This window comes from Mytilus trossulus, chromosome 1 (genome assembly GCF_036588685.1).
Source record: "Mytilus trossulus isolate FHL-02 chromosome 1, PNRI_Mtr1.1.1.hap1, whole genome shotgun sequence".
Lineage (NCBI taxonomy): Eukaryota > Metazoa > Mollusca > Bivalvia > Mytilida > Mytilidae > Mytilus > Mytilus trossulus.
Window position 1 is genome coordinate 36,621,813 of NC_086373.1, and position 22,586 is coordinate 36,644,398.

The following is a 22,586-nucleotide window of genomic DNA, read 5'->3' on the forward strand; positions in this document are numbered from 1 at the left end:
TTTAAATTATGCAACAACAATAACTGCAGACAGACATAGAAAGGGTCCCATGAGTTTCAAGTTAATAAATGGAGTGGGGAATCCAGAGCAACCATTCAATCTGATACCCTTGCAGACAAGAAAACTATAGGCATGCGTATAATTACATAACCAAACCCTAGACTTGTGATTTGGTACAAGAACGTTTGTTAAATGATAATTAAACGACCTAGATGGTTCTCCATTTCTTTATGAGAGTACAATATCAAATATCAGTTTCATAACGGTGACATATAAGAAAAACTCCACTTCAGTACAAGTTTGGAATATTTGAGATTTTTTCCAGAAATAGATTTATCAGAATTCAGAGAACTCTTGCATTTTTTCAAGACTGGGGAATTCCTCTGAGATGTTTCTAAATTTATAAAAACACTAAATATAAATACTGCTTAATTCTGATTTTCTGTGTTGTTGAAAACACGCATATAAGTCGAGGGAAATATCAAACATGTAAATTATGAGAAGAACATTACTGGAAAGTTGTGTGAGTTCAATCCTTTTGTTTGTTTTTACCTTTTAAAGCAAGACAATCATAAGAATCTGAGATGTTCCTTAATGTTAATAATAAAACGATTGACATGAGGGCATGGCCATGAGTCAATGGTATAAGTCTACAGATTGCTTGAAAGCAATCGTATCCAAAAAACAACAACAACTTCCCAATTCAATTTTATTAATACTTGGCTACAAAAAGATATTGATAGAGAATTTGCTAAAGAAAATGAAAGATGAATAATTTAACAGAATACAACTATACAAAAAATTGTTCATATTTTCTCATTGTTTGAATTTTGTTGATATCTCTTTTATAATGAGATAAGACACAAGTTTGGAATATTTGCGATTTTTTCTTGATTAAAGTAGTATGAAGAAGCCCTTATTTTTAAGTATATAACAGGTAATATTCTAAATATTAAAGAAAACTTAATCTGAATATATGAATGTATTGTTAACATGGTATTATATGTTTGGTTTGATGAACTTAAACATTAAAAGTATGAAAAAAAATAAAGATTTTTTTCATAAAAAGAACTAATGGTAACAATTCATAACAAGAGATTAAGTTTCCATAAATCTTTGTAGAACCAAAGCTACACTTCATTCAATAAAGTCATGTTATCAAATGGGACAAAAACACAACTTTCAAAGACGATGTATATCATGTATGAAACTTTGTAAATTAATCTTGATTTTAATTTAACTTCTTGTAAATTACTAGTGCCAAAGTATTTGGAACTAAATAGTTTTTTTGGCAATACATCAGTTATTATCATTTTTTTTCTTTACTTTTTCACATGTGATGCCCCATCAACATAGGAATCACCTGACAGCCAAATATTAAAAAAGTTTACCTATTCACATATTGCCTTACATATGTAAAATTTAACAAAAAATATTACCATACTCTCAATTGAATAATTTTTAATCTGAAATATGTGATGTTCCAACCAGTTAAGCATTGAGTTTTATTGACTTGTTTGATTTTCAATAGTTGGTAAATAATGAAACCTAAATACTGAAACCTATTTTAATATGCTTTTACTATAATTTTTGTTAAGGAACTTTAGATTAATGGAAACAAAGATCTCTCCTAATTTGTTATAATTATTCATTAACATTGACTGTAATTGTCTTTCCTTTAGGATCGTCATATCTGTCCATGGTTTTTAATGAAGCTATCATCCCTAGTCCATACAGAACAATCAGTATCATGATGGAGACACTGATGAGGGCCATCCATATCCCTGGGGTGAAGAATACAACACAGTCCCAACCATCAGAGAACTGGTTATCCATTATCATGAACGGCTGGAACTGAAATACAAAATCAAAAATAAAATCAATTCAAATTTTATTAAATCATTAAGAAAATTTAAAATTGGTAAATAAAGGAACTGTATGTCGCCTTGAGGAAATAATTTGTAAGGGTTCCACTAAACCCAGTGGTTCTGCTTCTTTATTTTTGAATCTAATAAATGTTTTAAGAACTTTGACTGCAGACTGTATGTAATGTTAACTGGAAGAAATACTAAGTCCTTATATAAGTAACATACCGAAAAACAGAAAATATATTTTTACAAAATTTAGAGACTAGCTTTTGATCATAAAACGCTTCTGTCCAAGTTTGGTAGAAATCCAGGATAGTTAAAGAAAGTTATTGAAAGTTATTGAAATTTAAAAAAACCTTTAGCCACCACAGACTGAGAGTGGATGTAATGTTAACTGGCAAAAAAACCTAAGTCCTTTTATAAGTAAAATCCATGGAAAAAAGTGATTTTTTTTACAAAATTTACTTCTGAATATTATCTTTAATCAAAAACTAGATTCTGTCAAAGTTTAGTAGAATGCAAATATACCTGTAGACCATCAAACATCAAAGTGATATTAGCAGTTGCATTGACACGTAGAGTGGTAATCTTGTGCATTGAACAATGGTAAGAGAAGTGTTTTGGTGACGTTAGATCTCCTGGTTTGATGACTAGGGTCTCGTTAGCAGTAACAGTCTTAGTTCCGTTTTTCCATTCTAGGAATACCATATTCTCTTTAATAGTCCAGTATTCTGAGATGTTGTCAATCAACATGGACCACCTGTAATAAACAAAAATTATGTCAAATATATAACACATTACAGCATATCCTCAATGGCAACACAGACTATCTGATAGCTAATTGTTGGAGGGATAAAAAGCCATTAAATATTGTATTAAATTACATGTGTTTCAATGCAAATACTAGAAATTGACTTAAATTCCCTGGAAGTCACATTTTCGTCTGAAGTGCATGTGGTCCACAATTCCGTTCAAACTCTGGTTAAATCTAAATCTTTTAAAGATTTCTGGCTGTTTGACCAACAAGCATGTTGCATATTTAAGCAAGAACAAAAAACAGTTAGTCCAGAGACCAAAAATGTATGTTTGTCTATGATGACATATATCTGCAGGCTATTTCCATCTACATGTATCCTGTGAATAATTCCTTTGTTCTAGTACAAAGCAGGGATTATCTACCGTAGTTATATTCTTTTACCTTCACAACTTATGGTTTGATTATCCATGTTTTGTTTGGCACTAAGTTCTGAGCATCCATCAATCGATTGAACCATCATATAAACTGACCAACTAATCTTAATTTCTATATATTTCAAGACCACAAGCACGGATTTTAGACAAAAATACATGTGGATTATAAAAATCCTGAATGACAAATCAGACTTAATATTTGTGTATTTTACTTACTCCAAATTGAATTTCATATCATCTCCTGTGGCTTTCAACTTTAACCTGGAAAGAGATTTACATTTCAATAATTCATCCAGTTAAAATGGAACAACAAATTAAACAATCTCTTCAGAAAACTTCCTCTAGTTGACCCATATTTTTCCATGAAAGCCCATACGTAACAATTGTGTTCAAACTTTTTTCCTATAAAAATTGAATCCTGACTTTTATATGACAGTTTGAATCAATGCAACAACATTTTTAAAGACAAATTACATTTCAAGTGCAAGCAAAATAAATATTTAATATTTGACATGTGTAGTACAGACATAACAAGTGTTCTTAAAAAACACTGATACATTTACCACAATTTAGAAGATAATTGTTACTCACAGAGACAAAAAACACAACTGGATCTTTGCTAGTTGTGTGTAACATTTTATTATTAAATAGACCCAAAAAGGCATCAAAAACAATCAATTCAATAATTCTATTACCAAAATCATATTATCTAAATTACCTACTCCACCCCTCATAATTCTTCATGGTTTTTGTAAAATTGCTACAACTGAATTTTGCAAGCTATGGCATGGAAGATCAAAATCTACTAAATTGTAATGATTAAAAAGAAAAGTTCCTACAAGTTTTTTTCTTCTCCCCACCTTCCCTTCCCCAATCCAAGCTAGCTATATCTCCCAGTCAGAAAGCATCAAAATGTAAATAAATGAATATCTAAAACCTACACAGCTGTATCATTATCACAAGTTGTGCCATCATCTTCCAGTGTGATGTTATTGTTATTGTAATTCGACTCATTACTCTGTGCCATTATTTCCAGACCTCTCAGATAGAAAAAGAAAGGTGAGTCCCTACCAGGACAAGTAATATTCATAAATGTGGCATTGGGGTTAGCAACATCTATGGCTTGAAGTCTTCTACTGACACCAGAAGCTTGAATATTAGAAGTCTGAAAAGAGACAATAAAATCTGTATTGTCATTGTAATGATGATAGATATTAAGACTAACATAAAAGGTTTAAAAAGGCCACAGCCACTTCTATGGGGGTCTTCTATCACTATCTATACTTTCATATTGTCCAGCATGATAATGCCTGCAAAGTAAATGGATAATAATCATAACATTAAAATCAGAAAGCAAAATAAAATCATTCATTATCAATGATTATGTACATGTATTCCTATATTGACAAAATTTATTGAACCTCCAGAATAAGTTTTAAATTAAGTTATATATACATGTATATAATTAACTGAGTCAAATATTTGTCTTCATTAAATGTGGCATATATAAATGTGAAAAAGTGAAATTAAAATCTAAAATTACCATCATTCACAAAACAAATCATCTGAAAAATATCTCAGTAAAATTTAAACTATCAAATTCAGGAGATAGTCAACTGATGGACCCTGTGAACAATGTTGAAATGTTAATAAATTAAAGCCCTTGTAAAATTCATACTTTTTCACAATATGTGATTAACTTTAGTTTTCTATTCAAATGTAAACAACTTTAGTGTAAAATATAGTGATATTCAGCAGACACTGTCAAGTAAGACTCTCTTAAATTAGTGGAAGATATTAGCAGGCAAAATCGAGGGAATTGTGCAAATGATGATACAAGCACGAAAATTACCAAAAAGCATCATTATTATATACTTTTGAGGAAACAACTGCTGGCCATTAAAAAAAATCATTTTTTCAAGATGGATGGCCACCGCCGTTTTCTAAAATGGCTGTTTTTTCAGTTTGAAAATATTATTTTTTTTGGGAAAACTTTTCGTTTACCTTCTTTTAGTGAAAAACAGTAGTCAGGTTTAGTAGCTACCTTCCTTACATGTGAATAATTCACTAGACATGAGTATTTGACATATACAGGGTTTGCGCATGCGCGAAAATGTAACAAAATTCAAGTAAGTGTAAAATCTATGATGCCACTGTTTAAAAACAAGCTCATTCAGTTGCAATGATCAGGAATTTAATGGATAAGACGGAAAATGTGGTTAATTCGAGAAAAACATCAATAGTAACGGCAGATCAACCTCTTTTGGTAATGGATATTCAGTGGGAATTGCCTGATTTGTACAGAGAAGATAAGTTTATCGTCGTGTGAGGTGGATTTCACATTGAAATGACTTGTTATAAAATTCTGGGTGATATATTACGTGAAAGTAGATGGACATATGTTCTCACTAAAACCATTATTGCAACACCTAGAACGGCATATTCTTGTATATATGTTCAAATGTACCTAGGACTAGACACGCGCATCAGATAACTCTATGTGTTTTAGCTTGAATGGTATATATCGGCTTAAGAAGGTTAAACACAGAAATTATAATCATGTCATGACTCTGTGACGTTCAATGATTTGATAGACTGGTGTAAGAAATTATAGTCATCTATACCACAGTTCAATTCCTGGCGTTCAATTATAAAATAAAAACTTCTTGTGAATTTGGAAGTATGCTCATTTCATGAGTCAGATTTTATAAAAACAGTCCATATAAAGTATGATACCGTATTTATTTAGGTCTTGATCGTGTAACATATTCTCGATCGCTACCGACCTTCTCTGAGATATGGCTTCCCTTCTCTTACGCCACCCACAGGTGGCAATTGATTTTGAAAATGATAATTTCACTGTACGTAAGACCAGAAAATATTTTTCTTATAACACAATTGATCAGACAAAAAAACAAAATAATACAATTGTTAAGGGCGATGTGTTGTCATAGGTTTAACCGAAGAACTTATTTAGACGTATTGATAGTAGCTAGACCAGAAGTCAGTAGATTTTCAGATGAATTTGCAAGATCAAGTGGTTTGAGGTATTCTATAATAGATGAACGACTTACTGAACACAAAAGGATGTCTTTAAAAAGATCAAAGGCAAATAATTTGAAGATCGTTTGAAGCAAATACAAAACAATAGGAGAACCGGTTTCTTATAAACAGATAACAACTTCCTATCATGTCGGTAAAATAAAACTGTAAACGTTTTTGTAAAAAAACAAAGCTAGATAACCTAAGATATCTTTTCTAGACTTTTATTTCTTGTCGCAGTGGACAAATTGAATTGGAATATTTCTAAATCCATAAAGACAAACTGCTCCTCTGTTTTTTTCTTCGGATGTCATTTTAAACAGTGGTATTAAATCAGTGCAAATGGATGAACTTGAAACAATTTGCAGATCCAAATTCTGACGCATTCATCGTTGATGGGACATCAATGGCTAATTCCAGGCCACCTTGTAGGGCAACAATATTGGATGATTTTGCAATTGTGTCATACGGTCTGAAATAAAATCTTGCATCGATAAGTATTCAAGAGTAGACATTGTGTTAGATTTACTAAATGAATCATTGAAAGGCTAGATGACAGAAGACAAAAGTTGGGTTCTGGAGTAGTTTTTTCTGTGAAGATGACAACGAAACGAAATTTTTCAAGTGTCTTGCCCATTGAAATGCTTCTGTAGAGACTAATAAGGATACTTTCCAGCTACCCCTTGTAAGCATGGAGAAGCAGATATACGAATGTTTGTCCATGTTCGGCATGATTATGAATATTGTTGTAAGACGATAATTAAAAGTAGCACCGACACAGATGTTATAGTATTAAGAATTGCAGCACTCCAAAAATATGGTGGAACAAACTGTAAAAAGGTTTTGGCAGGAATGAAGACTTTTGATGGCTTACTGTACGTGATATATCAAATGCGTTTGGTCCTCGTGTAGCTACTCTTCCTTTCATTCATTCAGTGGATGTGACACTAAGGGAATAGGTCAATTTGGATGACATGGGAAGTATTTCAACATGTAAGGGACGTACTTATTTCTTTTGCTGAAGTATAAAGACACATACATGGACATAAAACAAGCATTTGTTTGCATCGTGTTTGACAGAACAACATCACTACTTGCTGTTAACGAGGCACGACGTTAATTTTTACCCAGGAAGCAGCGGCATTGTGATGTAGTTCCGCCTACAAGAGTTTTTTTTCCGGAGCACATTCAAAGAGCAGTTTATCAAGGTGGATAAGTGAGGGCTCAGCCTGATTTATGTAACAGTTCATGAACACTGGAGTTGGATGAAGGCAAAAAAGCGATGACAGTTGGGAACCTAAAAGGACTTCTTCGGCTGCCGTTTAAGTTGCATCCTCCTGTCGGGAACTTTTGAAATGAGGAGGCGAAAAATCCAGTTGTGTTGGTGACTGTAAATGTTATCGTTCTGTCCTTCCTTGTACGAGTTTTGTCATTGGCTACTGTCAGATAATTATAAAATAACGAACCTGTCTTTCAAACAAAACTAGGCATTTAATCTAAACAAAGAATGTGATATCACTTGTTAAGTTGATGACAATTATAAGAAAAATACATTTTCAAAAATTTTGCCGCCATTTTGAAACCGGAAATCTTTTTTGTCATTTATGTGTTGTTTTTTCGTACTTTAGGAACTGTGAATTACGCTTAATAGAAACTTACATTGGATTATACCTATAACACAACTTTAAAGGATTTACAACTGGATAGGACGCCATTTGCAAAATGATCGGTGGCCATCTTGAAAAAATGGAAATGTGTGATGGCCAGCACCTGATTTCTTTTAATTATCGTTTAGTCCCATTTATACCAAATTTCATGCTTGTATTTCATGCTTGTGTTATTACTTTTTAAGTTGATGAAAATTATTAAAATATTTTCTACGTCTTTGCCTCTAATTTGGAACCTGAAACCATTTTTTTCTTCATTTATGTGTTGTTTTGTCGTACTAAGGAGCTGTTTTTAACGTTTTATCATAACTTACATTGCATTATACATTACGCATCTTTCAAGGATTAAAATTGTTTGAAAGTAAAAAAAAATCGATTTTTTTTACTCTTTTGCCGACATTTTGAAACCGGAAGTCACCTAAAGTTGCATTATTGTATTGTCTAGTCGTTATTATAAACTTTCATTTGCTTTTTATCAAATCTAACATTGGATTTTACATATAACACACCTTTCAAAGGATTAACAAATAATGGCTTATTTCTTATGACGCCATTTTCAAAATGTGTGGTGGCCATCTTGAAAAAATGATTTTTTTTTTCTGGCCAGCAGCGGATTTTTTGTAAGTATCATTTAGTTAACCTTTATACCAAATTTCATGCTTGTATCACGATTTGCACAATTATGTCCATAATATCTTCCACTAAATGAACATGTGTGTAATTGATGAACCAGTGTGGATCCAGAAATTTTCAAAAGTGGGGCCCACTAACTGCCCAAGTCATGCTTCAGTCATTCCCTATATATATTCAACCAAATTTTTCCCACAAAAGGGGAGAGGGGGGGCTCCCCTTATTCTACTCTGTGAACCCCTATGCTACACATAAAGCACAATGCATACCTTAGATGCTGTTTTTCCTGTATAAACAGCTGTGTATTTGATGCCTCGTTTTGTCAGTTGTTTAGTTATTTCAGCCATTTTCTCATCTGTAAAAAGAAACAAACTTATACACTACACATGAATATATTCAATTTAGAGCATTGTAATAAAAGATAATAAAGCACTATGAATTAACATTTCCTATTTTTTCCTCAATTCAATGCATGATTGCAGGTAAAGGCTGTTCTAGAACTAAACAACTGGGGAAATTGGGGCACTTTAGTATTAAGATCCTGACAAATTTTCATGCAAACCATCCATATTTAATCAATTTTAGTGCCCTTCCGGAAAACAAGTAAATTTTGGATTAGCCCCTAATCAATTGGAACTATACTTAAAATATGTTACAATGAAATGATCAATACCAAGTTTACCATGATATTGGTGACTAAAAATAAATTGCTTAGCAGTCTTTAGTATAACTCAACATGCAGACATCTTATATATACGTTCAGGTATTTCACATCCAATCTTTTATGGAAATATTCTTTATAAAGCACAAAAATGTCAGTATTCTCCTCAGAAACTAACAAAACCTTTAAATAGACTTATTAAAAAGGGATATAGTTATGATACTGTTGTCAGGTCATTAAAGATTGCATATTTTGGCTTTATTATTGATTCACTTATAGGGTCTTTGCATCGGAACAAAACACATTTATTTCTAAAAAAACAGTTGTTGGAATGACACGGGTTATGTTCTACTCATATATTTTATGATAGTATGATACTAAACCCCTAACGGGAGGGATTGTGCCTGATATTCATATGATGAAGACATAATCTTTCAATCAGTTTAATTGAGGTCTGGAGCTGGCATGTCAGTTAACTGCTAGTAGTCTGTTGTTATTTATGTATTATTGTCATTTTATTTATTTTCTTTTGTTACTTCTTTTTACATCGGACTCGGACTTCTCTTGAAGTGAATTTTAATGTGCGTATTGTTATGCGTTTAAATTTATACATTGGCTAGAGGTATAGGGGAGGGTTGAGATCTCATAAACATGTTTAACCCCATCGCAATTTTGCGTCTGTCCCAAGTCAGGAGCCTCTGGCCTTTGTTAGTCTTGTATGATTTTTAATTTTAGTTTCTTGTGTATATTTTGGAGTTTAGTATGACGTCCATTATCACTGTACTAGTATGCATATTTTTTAGGGGCCAGCTGAAGGACACCTACAGGTGCGGGAATTCTCGCTACATTGAAGACCCATTGGTGGCCTTCACCTATTGTCTGCTCTATGGTCGGGTGGTTGTTGCTTTGACACATTCACCATTTCCTTTCTCTATTTTATTTGATCAGAAAGAGACTCAATTCTAAAACAGCATGAGTGTTTAATGTACTTGTAAGCGTTGTAAGTCATCTTACCAGAAGATTTAGGCTTTGGATCATACCTTTTTTTCTATAACAGTTATACCTGTGATATATATATTTCACCTAATCTTACCATTGTCTGAAAAGACTTTCCCTTCATTACTAGATCCCTGCACTGGTGTCAATTTAACAATGATAATGTTAGCTTGTCCTCCGAGATTAAGTTTGTCAAGGTCAGCAGATTCCATAACTTTATGAATTTTGCCCTCAAAGTCTTTCATTATGTTCTCTAGACCAGTCCATGGAGACATAACTGATGATATCTGTGCAGAAAACTGGTCTTCCATAAAAGACTAAAACAAAAAAATCAAATAATAGAAAATCAAATGTATAAAAGTTTAAACTAATTTATTTATTTGTTTCTCCATGTACAATGTACATTGTTTGTGCAATCTTTTTAACAGGAAAAATCCAAATTATGTTTGCTTCATTGGCATTGGTATTATTTCAATTAGTCGATGTACAAATAATTGTAAATAAATTGCTTGAAATTTAGTTTCTGATGATAAGCACTAAATATGTTAAATGTCTTCTCTCAGTCTGCATCATTAAGTTAAGCTCTTCATAAAATTTCATGGCAAAGTATTGTTATGTCCAATATATAATACTTTATATATATATCACCAATCTCATAGTGTTTGAACCAATGTTGATAAGTGTCACACTATGAGATTGGTGATATATATATAAAGTTATATCAAAGCCGTGTCCACATATTGGACATAACAATACTTTGCCATGAAATTTTATGAAGAGCTTAACTTATCAAGTCCTCTTCAAGTTTAGTGGTATAAAATAATTAACAACACCATTAAATACACTTAAAATAACCCAATCAATCACTTATCATATTTTCATCATATTGATACAGTAAAATCAGGCATGGTCATCTATTTCACAGTATAAATATGCAGAAAACCTGATTGTTACATGGCACATGAAAAACACAGATCCAGATTGGTGTAAATATACCCAATGCCTGTTTTAAATCATACTTATCCCCTTCCAATTATCCCCTACCTTGATGTTTTTAAAAGACCCTCCATCACTGTATGGATTGTAAACATCTGCATGGTGGTTCAAATCCTGAAGACTCAACTGAAATGGATGAAAACTAATAAGGAAAACTCATAAGATAAAATGAAATAATTTATCAAAGAACTATTTAAAGTGGAAGTTTTTATAAATAGCTACAGAAATTCAGGCTGAAAATGTATGCCATGACAGAAATTAAATTTGGTTAAAAAAATGTTACTTAAAATAATCTTCTACAGTCATGACAGTACTACAATTTGACATTTTTGATTGCATCTATTTAAAAAAATTATATATGAATACAGCAATCTACATGTAACTTACTCTGTCTTGGAGAAAAACAACTAAGTTGCTACCTTTAGTTAAAGGTTTGACATAAGACTGTTGAAAGTCATCTGAGTTGACAGTCTGTCCTGTGTAGCTCTGTGGCAGGTCACTTAATCCCCTGAAAAACAATTGAAATAAACTTCAAAGAAGTAAAACAACATGTATTTTTGTAAATACCAAATTCCAATTGCAAGGGAAATTCAAATCAGAAAGTCCTTTATGAACTGGCAAAATCAAAAGATGAAACACATCTAACGAATGGAAAAGCTGTCATATTCTCAACTTGGTACAGGCATTTCTTAATATGTACATGCATGAAGTTATAAAGCTATATAGAACAAGAATGTGTTCTCAGTACACGAATGCCCCACTCGCACTGTCATTTTCAGTGGACCGTGAAATTTGGATAAAAACTCTAATTTGGCATTAAAATTAGAAAGATCATATCATAGAGAATATATGTGTACTAAGTTTGAAGTCGGTTGGACTTCAACTTCATCAAAAACTACCTTGACCAAAAACTTTAACCTGAAGCGGGACAGACGGATGAACGAACGGAAGAACGAATGGAGGAACGAAAGGACGAACGAACAGACGGACGCACAGACCAGAAAACATAATGCCCCTCTACTATCTTAGGTGGGGCATAAAAAGGTGGATTAAACCTTGTTATATACATTTGTAGCTTCATGTAGCACTCATAGAAAGGCACACTGCAGAAAGGGGTATGAATCCCTTAAGAGGTCTTATGAAGTCTCAAACATAACCAATCCCGGCTTTTAATGAAAAATTCAGGAGTCCCGATAAAGGTTATGATTTCAATTGACATTATTCTTGAATTATTTGCAACTGTACGTTAAGAAAATAAACAATCAATCAACTGATTTTGAACTTGACTTGTGGTGGTTTTATTAAAAAAAATTTGAGTGAAATCATTACATATATATCGGCTACCTGCAAACCTAAGGATATGGCATTGTGCAAACAATAATATTACTGTGTGTAATTGTTTTGAATGCTATGAGGTTTTTCATGTTATAATATATCTATATCATCTGGAATCAAACAAAACTTGCAACAATTTATCAAAAGAAAAACTGCTGGCTTCTTCGACCTTGAACATTTTTCCAAACTGAAGTGTTAAACTTAAAGAACTAGCAACATCATGTGGAGATTTTCTGAATTAGCTGGCGATTGTTGCTGGCTATACATGTAGCATTCTTCAGATTATCCATAAGTTACGTTTATTCAGTCTGTGTCAGATTGGCAGGTGAATCAATAACAACACCCAACATTGTCCGCAACAGCATCTTAAACAATCCAATTAATCAAATGACAATCATTACTTGCTAATTAATAAACTGAGTACGGTACTGCAGTTATGCACATTGAACAGTTGAACAGGTTGGGAACAAACCCTCTCTATGGTGATTATACCTGTATAGAGGGATAAACCTTCTGTAGAGGGACAAAATTATCCCTCTATAGAGGGGTATTTTTGTTTAGACTGGATTTAAATCAAAACAGGGCAGAATGGCATTCTCTACTTATTATGGCAGTAACCTGCAACAGTTGATGCAACAATTGATGTACTTAGTTTAATATGCAAGTGCCCAGTTTGCTGCTTATCTGACTAAATATAAAATCTATTGTTCACCATGATTAAAAGCTGTGATGATCAGGTAAATTCTACTCACTTATGCCTCACTGAACAGAATTTCTATTGTTAGATTTAACATGAAATTTAAAGGTCAACTATTCCTTTTGATGTTGATCAGGTGTTCAGATAGGTATACAATAGATTTCAAGTTTTGTCACTTTAGCAGAAAACGGGTTATCCCAATTTTTAGTAAAGTGCATATGTTGATGCACCTACTGCTAGAGATTATAGCCAATATAATTAGAAAATGCCATTCTGCCCTAATTTGGTTTAAATGCAGTGCAAATACAAATACCCCTCTATAGAGGGATAATTTTATCCCTCTAAAGAAGGTTTATCCCTCTATACAGGTATAATCACCATCCAGGGGGTTTGTTCCCAACCTGTTGAAGTGCTCAGTATCATCGTATAATGTGTTTTCGTACTAATAACAATTTTCACTGCTTACGGTTTTTACTGTTGAGTTTTTATTTAGGTGTTTACTCAAATTTAAAAAGCATGTCCTGTAGATTGATTTTAAGTATCTATTTTTTTTGTCAATGATTTCTACGATTTTTTACTGTTTCCGATTACTTTGCGATTTTTGTATGTCAAAAAAACAGCGTCATATGTTTTCGTATGAAATAAAAATTGGATCAGTACACGGACAGGAAATGACTACAAAATCCGGAAATAAATTTTTTCTAAAGTCGTGGTTCTGGTGATCGCTTGAATCATAAAAAAAGTTATTAAATACTTTTCAGTACTAAACATTACTAGTAAATAGTGTAAGGTTGGTGTTTCGTGTGATGAAATTTTTAGATTTTGAATAATTTCAGATTGGCACCTGGTTTGTACAAAATGCATTATTTTTTCTAAAATAAAATGCAGTTTTCAAAATTTATGATTAAATATAAAAATTTAAGACTGTTTTCATCTTCATGTATCAAGGATGTATAAAAAAAATTGTCAATGAAATATTGAATAGTTAGATTTTGAACAACCATTTTATATAAGAACCCTGCTAATTTTTACTCGTCTGTCGATGGTTTGTAATTAAAACGGCCAAAAAAACACATGACAGTCATATGTCTTGAAGATCCGGTGTCTGACTTGCAAAAAACATATCTGGACTTTATTTTAACCCTTCATAATTTTTTTCCACAACTATTCTAGTGATGCGTATTTTTGACATTAAATAATCAAAGAGCTGAAAGCTCTGAAGAAAAATGACGCCACTGTCTCTAATATTGGGATAGTTTTTATGCAAGTCTTGATTTTCACATACCGTTATTAGTTTAACAATGCAACATGTCTCGTAAGCATATAATTGATATTCGTATATGTGTGTGTGTGAAGTGAAGGTGCCAACTGGCTGGTTTTTTTTTTTAAAGACAAATGAATAGGTCAAGACTACCTGAATTGTACAAATAAATACCGTAGAAAGGCTTCTATATTTCTCACTGGTACATAGGCTGAATCCGGGTCCGTTCGCTCCCATTCACGTTTGCGCCAACTCATGTTCGCCCCCTTTCACTTTCACACCCTACATGTTCGCAACTAATCTTAATTGGTTATGTGTTTAATAACTCTGTTAGCAAGTGTTTTCTTATAAGTATAATTGTTGTCATTGTCTCAAAATAAAGTGAGACAGCATTTTTTTTTGTGTTGAATAAATCTTAATCATGTTTTGGATAGCGTAGTGTTAAAGATAATAATAATCCTTTCTAAATAAAGTGGTATTTTGTCAACGTTTTATTTAGCGTTGAATAACTCTTAATCATGTTTTGGTTAATGTATTGCTATACTTTGTTTCATTGACCTCTTTCATAATGAAGTGAGATTCTGACTATTTATTTTTCTGTGTGTTGAATAAATTTTATCATGTTTTGGTTATAATAGTGGATTGCTATATTTTGGTTCCTATATTTTATTGTTTCGGTGTTTCAGATCAAAGGGCTTAAAAACAATTATCTTTTCTGTTTTTCCTTTAAAATCTTCAATGTTTTACTCATACCAAGCAGAATTTACACCAAAGCAATTTAAAACAACAATCATGATTTTCCAATTATTCAACTTGAATTTGAATTAAAATTGGGCGCGAATGAGTAGAGTGCGAACAGACCTTGGGTGTGAACGTGCGAGGTGCGAAAGTGTATTGGGCGCAAACAGACCTGATACCACATAGTCTGAACCCCCTTCTCCCACAAAATATGAAGTAAATTAAAAACAAATTGTTCAGAGAACAATTGAAGTCTTTCCACTAGAAAAGATCTATTTTTATATTGAAATATGAAAAATCAGTTTAAAATGTTAGTTCCTATGGCTTTATGACGTCCTATTAACCTCTGACCTTGACCTCAATTTCAAGGTCACAAACCATGGACCTTGAATCAAAATATCCTAGGTCTTTAATATGTTTGGTTAATGAGTACTACCACTTGACGCGTAATTTTAAATGTAAGATGGACAAAAACTCCCTTTTATTGTATGCGCAGCCTTTCAACCAAAATATACAAGTAAGGACATGTCGCAACTAACAATTTATGAAAAATTATTTGTCAAAATGTCATACAGTATTTGAAAAGAAGTGAAAATAAGCCAAAATCAAAATTTATAACATGACCTTGACCTTTGACATTGACCTCATTTTCATTTTTAGTACCAATGACCTCATGAAGACCCTAGGTCTCTATCAATTATGGTTTACCAGTTAATAATGCATATCGCTTGAATCAAATGAAAAAGGGGGAATAACTCTCATATGGAGTCCCCATAGAGCTATGGTTCAAACAAATATTCTTATCCTAAATATGTAACGAGCAATTTGGTAAAATAAAATCTTTTACGGTTACGAAGGAGAGGTGGCCACAAGAAAAACAGTGTTTGGGGAGATAACTCTTACAACGTAATGTATTTTGTTATAATTACATTTGATATATGTTTCATTATAATACTTTATTCTGATTGGCTAACTGCACATCACATGTTATTCCTCAAGCAATTGCATCACTCAATAAAACTTTTCATTCATGATAACACGTGGTCCCACAATAAAGTGCACAGATGAATTGAATAAAAAAGTTATAAAATTCGTGTTTTCATGATCCTAGCTAAAAAAAAGTAATTATAAGTATTGAATGTTTCTTTTTGTAACCTCATAGGGTTGCAAAAGCGTTGACCGTGTGCACATTTTTAGAATGAAGCGCTTACGCTTACGCGCTTCATACAAAAAGTACTTCGGTCAACGCTTTTACACCTCAATGAATTTACAAAAAAAAAGCATTCAATACTTAAATGCAGTTGTAAATTTTTAAAGCAAAAAGAGTTAATACTAACTTTCACTTTTTTGGATGTTCATGTACATTTTGTATGTATTTATTTTTCTCAACTACATGAATTTTTTGGTGTATTTTTAATGATATATATGAGTAGTCCAAATAATTATTACGTCTGGCAAGGCTTTTTAAATTTTATTCTGGGACACCTTCCTATGACCACAAGGCTATGTTAATTTTTTTCTGGGACGCCTTCTTTAGAAGCCTTCCTACGAACTTCTTAGGAAGGCGTCCCAGAAAAAAATAAAATAGCCTTGTCAGACGTCATTATTATTTGGACTAATACATGCATGACATGAGATATTAGATATTTTTATGCATTATTTAACCAGTTGAGTCTTTTACAGGATTGTTTGTTTAATGCTGTTTAAACATTACTGAAAAAAAAACCACCTTAAATTTGCTAATTATTTGGCATGAAAGTTTGATTTATTGAAAGGGACTCATAGTTTTCCATTTAATTTTAATAATTGTCTTATGGTTAAAACAATAGCTTCGTTGTTTACTTTTATACACAACAACATATTCACTTTGGTTTCGTTGTTTACCTAATATTCACTATGTACTTGGTAACAGTTATTAATTAATTGAATAGAAAATATTATAATAAATATTATTGGAAGCCGAATTGACGTCAAATAGGTGCCGATTTGACTAGATGCCAATTTAACCAGGTGCCGACTTGACTTGTACGTTTCAATTCCTCTGCGATCGTTTGCGGTATTTTCTTGAGAAAACCTATTTTCCATCATCAAAGAGAAGAAGAAACTGCTTGAAATGATTCCCTAACGCTTCGTGATTGTTAAAATAAGTTTAATTCACTCAAAAAACAATTTTAAAACTTGCGATGTTTAAACAGGAAGTTTCAAAAGCACGTGTAAAAGAAGAAATTAACCGGTGAGAGTGGAAATCCGTACATAACATATATCACTTTAGTACGACTTTTAAAGCAAAACAGTTTCATCCTTTTGTAAAACAGTCTTTAATATACCTATCACATTAATGTTTGAAGGGTATTAAGCTTATTCAAACCATATAAGTCGGTATGAAACAACAAAACGGAATGATAATAACCGATTACGTTTTGTAGTTTACAAAATTCTGGACTGGTTCCTGTCAAACTACAACACTTTGTTCGACTGTAGTGGAATACAAACAGAAACCAGTTAGTTTGTAAACTGGTTCCTGGCTGATTACTACACAATGCTCATGCATAATGATAACACAAGCACATTCCAGTTTGTATTGAAATTAGTAAATACGAAACCAAGCGCGGTAGGCAGAGAAATCAGGTCGGCAGTTATGGAACAATGACTGCGTCATTTTCCAAAAATGGCTAAATAGGTCACTTTTATTTAATTTGTTCTAACGTCTTTAAAAAGCGACGTTGAAAATGTTTTAAATATATCAAGTTGTAGTGGTGTTATTGTTCTAAATATAGAAACAGAAAAACATGCCACAATGTACGCGTATGCAGTCGAAACCGACGAAATGTGGTTGATATGAAAACATATGACATACGAAAACATATGACACGACGATACATGTATAATGTTGAAAGACTTTTTTTTCTTTCTGTAAGAAAACAGGCAGAGGTAAATGTAAAACATTTATTGTATGGAAGTTTGCACACTTTTCTAGCAATAATGACCATGGCATTTTCATAGGCGGATCCAGTCTTCCCCTTTTTTTTTAGGAAAAAATTGGTTCATAATATAGGGAATCACTAAAGCATGACTTGAGCAGCTCTCTTTTAGGTCAGTCAGTGGGCCCCCTTACAAAAGGTTCAGGATCAGCCACTGCATTTTGGAATTAAAAAATGTATGTTATTCATTGGTCAGAAATAATTTCCTTTTTCATGTGTCCTGATGACTCCATCCTGTTTCACCATGTTGAATGGTTTTCACAGATACACCAACAGCTTACCTTGATGGAGACCATATTAATACGGGTGATTTCAATGCTAAGGATGTGGCAACAACAGCAAAGAAACAGAATTTGTAAAGCATCTTAAATTCTTCTCCTGAAATTCAATGTCAGGTGACTGATGGATGATGATCGGAACTTCTCTAATTTCTTTAAAATATTACCGGATACGGATCCGACTTATTATTACGGAATTTTTAAACTGTATAAAAATCAAAGATCTTGGTAGCTATGGCGGCCTCCAATTGGCGTCCTTTGCTACCTGTTCTCGTTCCTGACCCACGACACAAAATATTTAAACGCTCACCAATCGCCCTCGGGCACCGAGCCGACCGTACAAGGGCTGAAAAGCCAGTCAAGGTCGTTAAACAAGTTCCATATAGAATCTATAGCTACGATGAAAAATTGGAGTTTTAAAAAATAGTTTTAAAATATAATTTCTTTTGTATGGACTGTATCCATGACAAGAACCTGCATTTATTTGCAATAAAATATTGCCAAAAAAAGGAGGGGTAAAAGAAAAATCACAACAATACTGATATCCGAGGAAAATTTAAAACGTTAAGTACCTTATCAAATGGCAAAATACAGTAAGATAAAAGACGTCAGACGAATTGACAACAACTGTCATATTCCATGGGCGGATCAAAGGGGGCTCCCTTTCGTGGAAAAATTTGGTTGTTTATATATGGAATCAACTTGATGAAGCATGCTTAGAGCGCCCCCCCCCCCCTTTTATGAAAAGTTCTGGATCCGCCACTGTATTCCTGACTTGGTACAGACATTTTCTTATGTAGAAAATGTCACATATTTTACCCAAATTAAGCAAAAATAAGAATTTCAATCTTTTGGAGTGACCTTTTTTTAAACTGTTTAAGGTAAAGGAACAGTAAATGGACTATGTCGCAGATTTTGCTACAAAATTGCATACAACCTTGGCTCGTTCAACTACAACTGAAAATCGAAAAAATAATACATTTATCTCTTTTATTTGCTTAAACGCGAAACCACACTCGGAACTGTGTATTGCTACCTTATACTGGTATGCTACTTGAATTCTCAACAGGACTCGAGGGATCATACTTATTTTCATATAATGAAGACATAAACTTTCTATTAGTTTAATTGAGGTCTGGGGCAATATGTCAGCAAGTGCTAACTAGTCCTTTGATAAGTATATGTATCATTGTCATTTTTTCAATAGTTTCTTCTGTTGCTTTTTCTGACATCGGACTTATTTTAACTCAGTTTTACTGTCCGTATTGCAGTTTTTTCTTGATTTTACATTGGCTAATGGTAAAGAGGGAGGATTGAGATGCGTCACAAAATATGTCTAACCCAGCCACATTCAGTAAGCGCCCGTCCGAAGTCAGTCCGGCCTCTGGGCTCTGTAAGTCTTGTGATAATTCGACTCTGATGTCTAATCTGGATGTTGGTATGTAATAACTAATGCCATCCTCTTTAAATACAGTATATATAGTATTATTGGACCGTAATGGGGCACTAGCTGTCAAATTTATATTCATCGGGAGTCCATTTAAGGGGGTTCGCGGGTCAATTTTTTTTTATTCAATATAGGATTTCGCTATATTTTTCTATATATGAACTTTATCTTATACTTAATAGAACAAACGATTTTAAAAAAAGGGGTCACCGTTCATTTACGCTCACTATCTTAATTACATTTGTGTAAAGGTGCCTTTTTTCTGTTGAACTAGTAGGAGAAATAAAGGTAATATCGAAATAAAAAAAGAACTTAATTACAGAAATCGCACCAAATGGAGATAATTTGGGGCTTTTTCAATGATACCTACATTTAAAAAATTATCTGGAACCAACACGGATTGATTTTTTTGGCAGATTTTTGACCATATTATAAAGTACTAAAGGTAATAAATAAAATTTGCAATGAAAAACAAATGTTTAATTCTTTACTGAAATTGTTATACCCTCGAGCCTTCTTGACACAAATTTTCATATTTGATTTATAACCGTGAAAAATATTTATCCAAATTATTAAAAGTCTAAATTAAACAATTTACAGAGCATGGGATAGAAAATATGAAGCGGCTTCGTTTCGTGTGTATTTTCGTCAAAGCAACATCTAATTAAATATCGAGTTGACCTCGTAAAACTTCCGATGACCATAACTAAAAGTATATGAACATAAATACCATCCCCAGGACCCAGCCACATCTAAAATAGACAGCAGGACATAGATGTAATTAATATCATATTTTATTGTAAAGACCAGAGACATATAATACAAGAGATTGTATTATATGTCTCTGTAAATACTGTCCAGATTATTTCCTGGACTTTTACTTTTGGCCAGAGGAGTGACCTCTTGTCTGTTTGAGATGCGACCGAGTCAATTACACTTGACTACAGAGTTCGACTCGTAACAGGAAGAAGAAGGAGAAATATATATTTAATTGATTAAGCGAAATCGTGCAATTGGATATTTCAATGTTTACCAAGTTTAATTTCATCAGAGACATATATAATACAAGAGATTGGCAACTCGCCGAAATCCCGTGATGTCACTCGGCCAGATCTAAATCTCGCGAGATCTCTTTGGATAATAGAGTCATTATCAAATAAAGTATTAAAAGTACTAAAAGTAAGGGCGAATGTGTACGCATAAATTAACTGCTTCAGTGTTAAATTTAAAATAATTAATTAAATAATTAGAGTTCATACATAATAATTTATTTCAATGTCATTTCATTTTGATTTGTATTATATATTATCGAAAAAGAGACATAATTTGATATTGAATTTAAATTATAAAAATGGATATTAAATAAATAATACTTGATAAATTGTATTAGAGTTCATTTTAATTGATAGGTCATAATGGATTTTTATTGAATATACACCTCTCTCGGAAATATAATTTCACAGGTGACATGTATATTCGATGGTCAGGTAAATCACTAGTCTCGATAACCCAGACGCATTTAAATATAGCGTCTGGGGTGATTAACCAGACTGGTCAGATATTTATAGGGGGCGTAACAAATAATTAAATATAGAACATATCTATAAATAGCACTTCCGTTATCCCCATTATATTAAGAAACAATTAATACAAAGGGTGAACAGTGTAACGTTACTTGTATAAAAATTATGTGATTATTAAAACTGACATTTTGGAATTGACCCTATTTTGCCTAACTTGCAGATGGGCAATTTTAATAGAACGATCAAAAACTGTAATTAGCGGCGGTCTTTTTTCCTGAATTTTGAGACACATGTAAAAAAATAAATAAGAATTAACACAGGATTTTTTTTCACGGTTAAAATTTGGTTGATTATATAAGGGAAACAATGTAGCATGACTGCATGCAGAGTGCCCTTCTAATAACAAGGTCTGGATCAGCCACCGTTTGCGTATAGGGGATAACACGAACCGCTGTGTGCTAAGAGAGTCCAGGAATCCGTATAGGTGGACCGTCGTACATAAAGCCATACAATATACCCTTATTTTCTGGTGAGTTATAGTTTCTCCGACATGTACAACGAACGGCCTATAATTTTATATTTATTGTCATTTTTTCCGTCCTGAACATTACCATTATTTACCACAACACGATAACCAAGCAACCCAAAATCAATCTATTTGTATATTTATAACACACCACGTTTAATATTCTCTTATCTTCATACTTTAAATGCAATTTTTCTATATTTTTATATTATAGCATACACTCTCTATTCTATGAAATATTTGCAACTTGACCTTAAGCAACCAACAGTCGGTATATTGATCTATATTGTATCCACATTAGTCTGTATTCTTTATTTTTTCCCTTTTTTCTTCGTTTTGTCTCGTTATTCTAATTTCTGTAAATTCTTGTTATGATTTATGCTTTCCTTTTCTATAAAATCTTTCAGATATCTGACGCACTTACCTTACTCGAAAAGCACACATCAAGTTACGTTTATGGAAAGAAAAACAACTCATACAAATACTAAGATTTCAATGTAGAAAATCCTCCATATTAAACAACTTATTACTTGAGTGGCATATCAGTGAGATCATACGTACAATGAGCCAACTCAATTTGTATTTGCAAAATTAACTGATCTTAAAATTGCAAACGACAGAATAGTCTGAATGTTTCACAATAATCGATATCGCCTAATCCTTTTGGGAAGAAAACATTTAGGGACCAATCTTCACAGTCACACTACCACTTTGCCAGTCTCCGTGTCCATGAAGAAATACATAAGTTA

The 22,586-nt window shown here is 32.6% G+C and overlaps 1 protein-coding gene across 1 annotated transcript; it reads right to left on the reverse strand.

The window, feature by feature from the left end:
- Positions 1 to 695: 695 nt before the first annotated feature.
- Positions 696 to 18,502, reverse strand: LOC134723224 (V-type proton ATPase subunit S1-like). Its single transcript, XM_063586852.1, has 9 exons — positions 18,345 to 18,502; positions 11,439 to 11,559; positions 11,100 to 11,177; positions 10,153 to 10,372; positions 8,668 to 8,753; positions 4,001 to 4,224; positions 3,276 to 3,320; positions 2,397 to 2,628; positions 696 to 1,854 (listed from the first exon to the last, which is right to left on the reverse strand). The coding sequence occupies exons 1-9, from the start codon at positions 18,425 to 18,427 to the stop codon at positions 1,645 to 1,647; spliced, it is 1,299 nt and encodes a 432-aa protein (XP_063442922.1). The 5' UTR covers positions 18,428 to 18,502; the 3' UTR covers positions 696 to 1,644.
- Positions 18,503 to 22,586: the final 4,084 nt, after the last annotated feature.

What these genes read in the sequence shown, in the direction of transcription:
- LOC134723224 (XM_063586852.1), bottom strand. Translation starts at nt 18,427, where the DNA reads ATGCTTTACAAATTCTGTTTCTTTGCTGTTGTTGCCACATCCTTAGCA. An exon ending in GAAAGTCTTTTCAGACAATG is followed by an intron (nt 8,754 to 10,152) that starts GTAAGATTAGGT and finishes TTCTTTTTACAG; the next exon opens with ATGAGAAAATGGCTGAAATA. An exon ending in CAGGAAAAACAGCATCTAAG is followed by an intron (nt 4,225 to 8,667) that starts GTATGCATTGTG and finishes GTCTCTTTTCAG; the next exon opens with ACTTCTAATATTCAAGCTTC.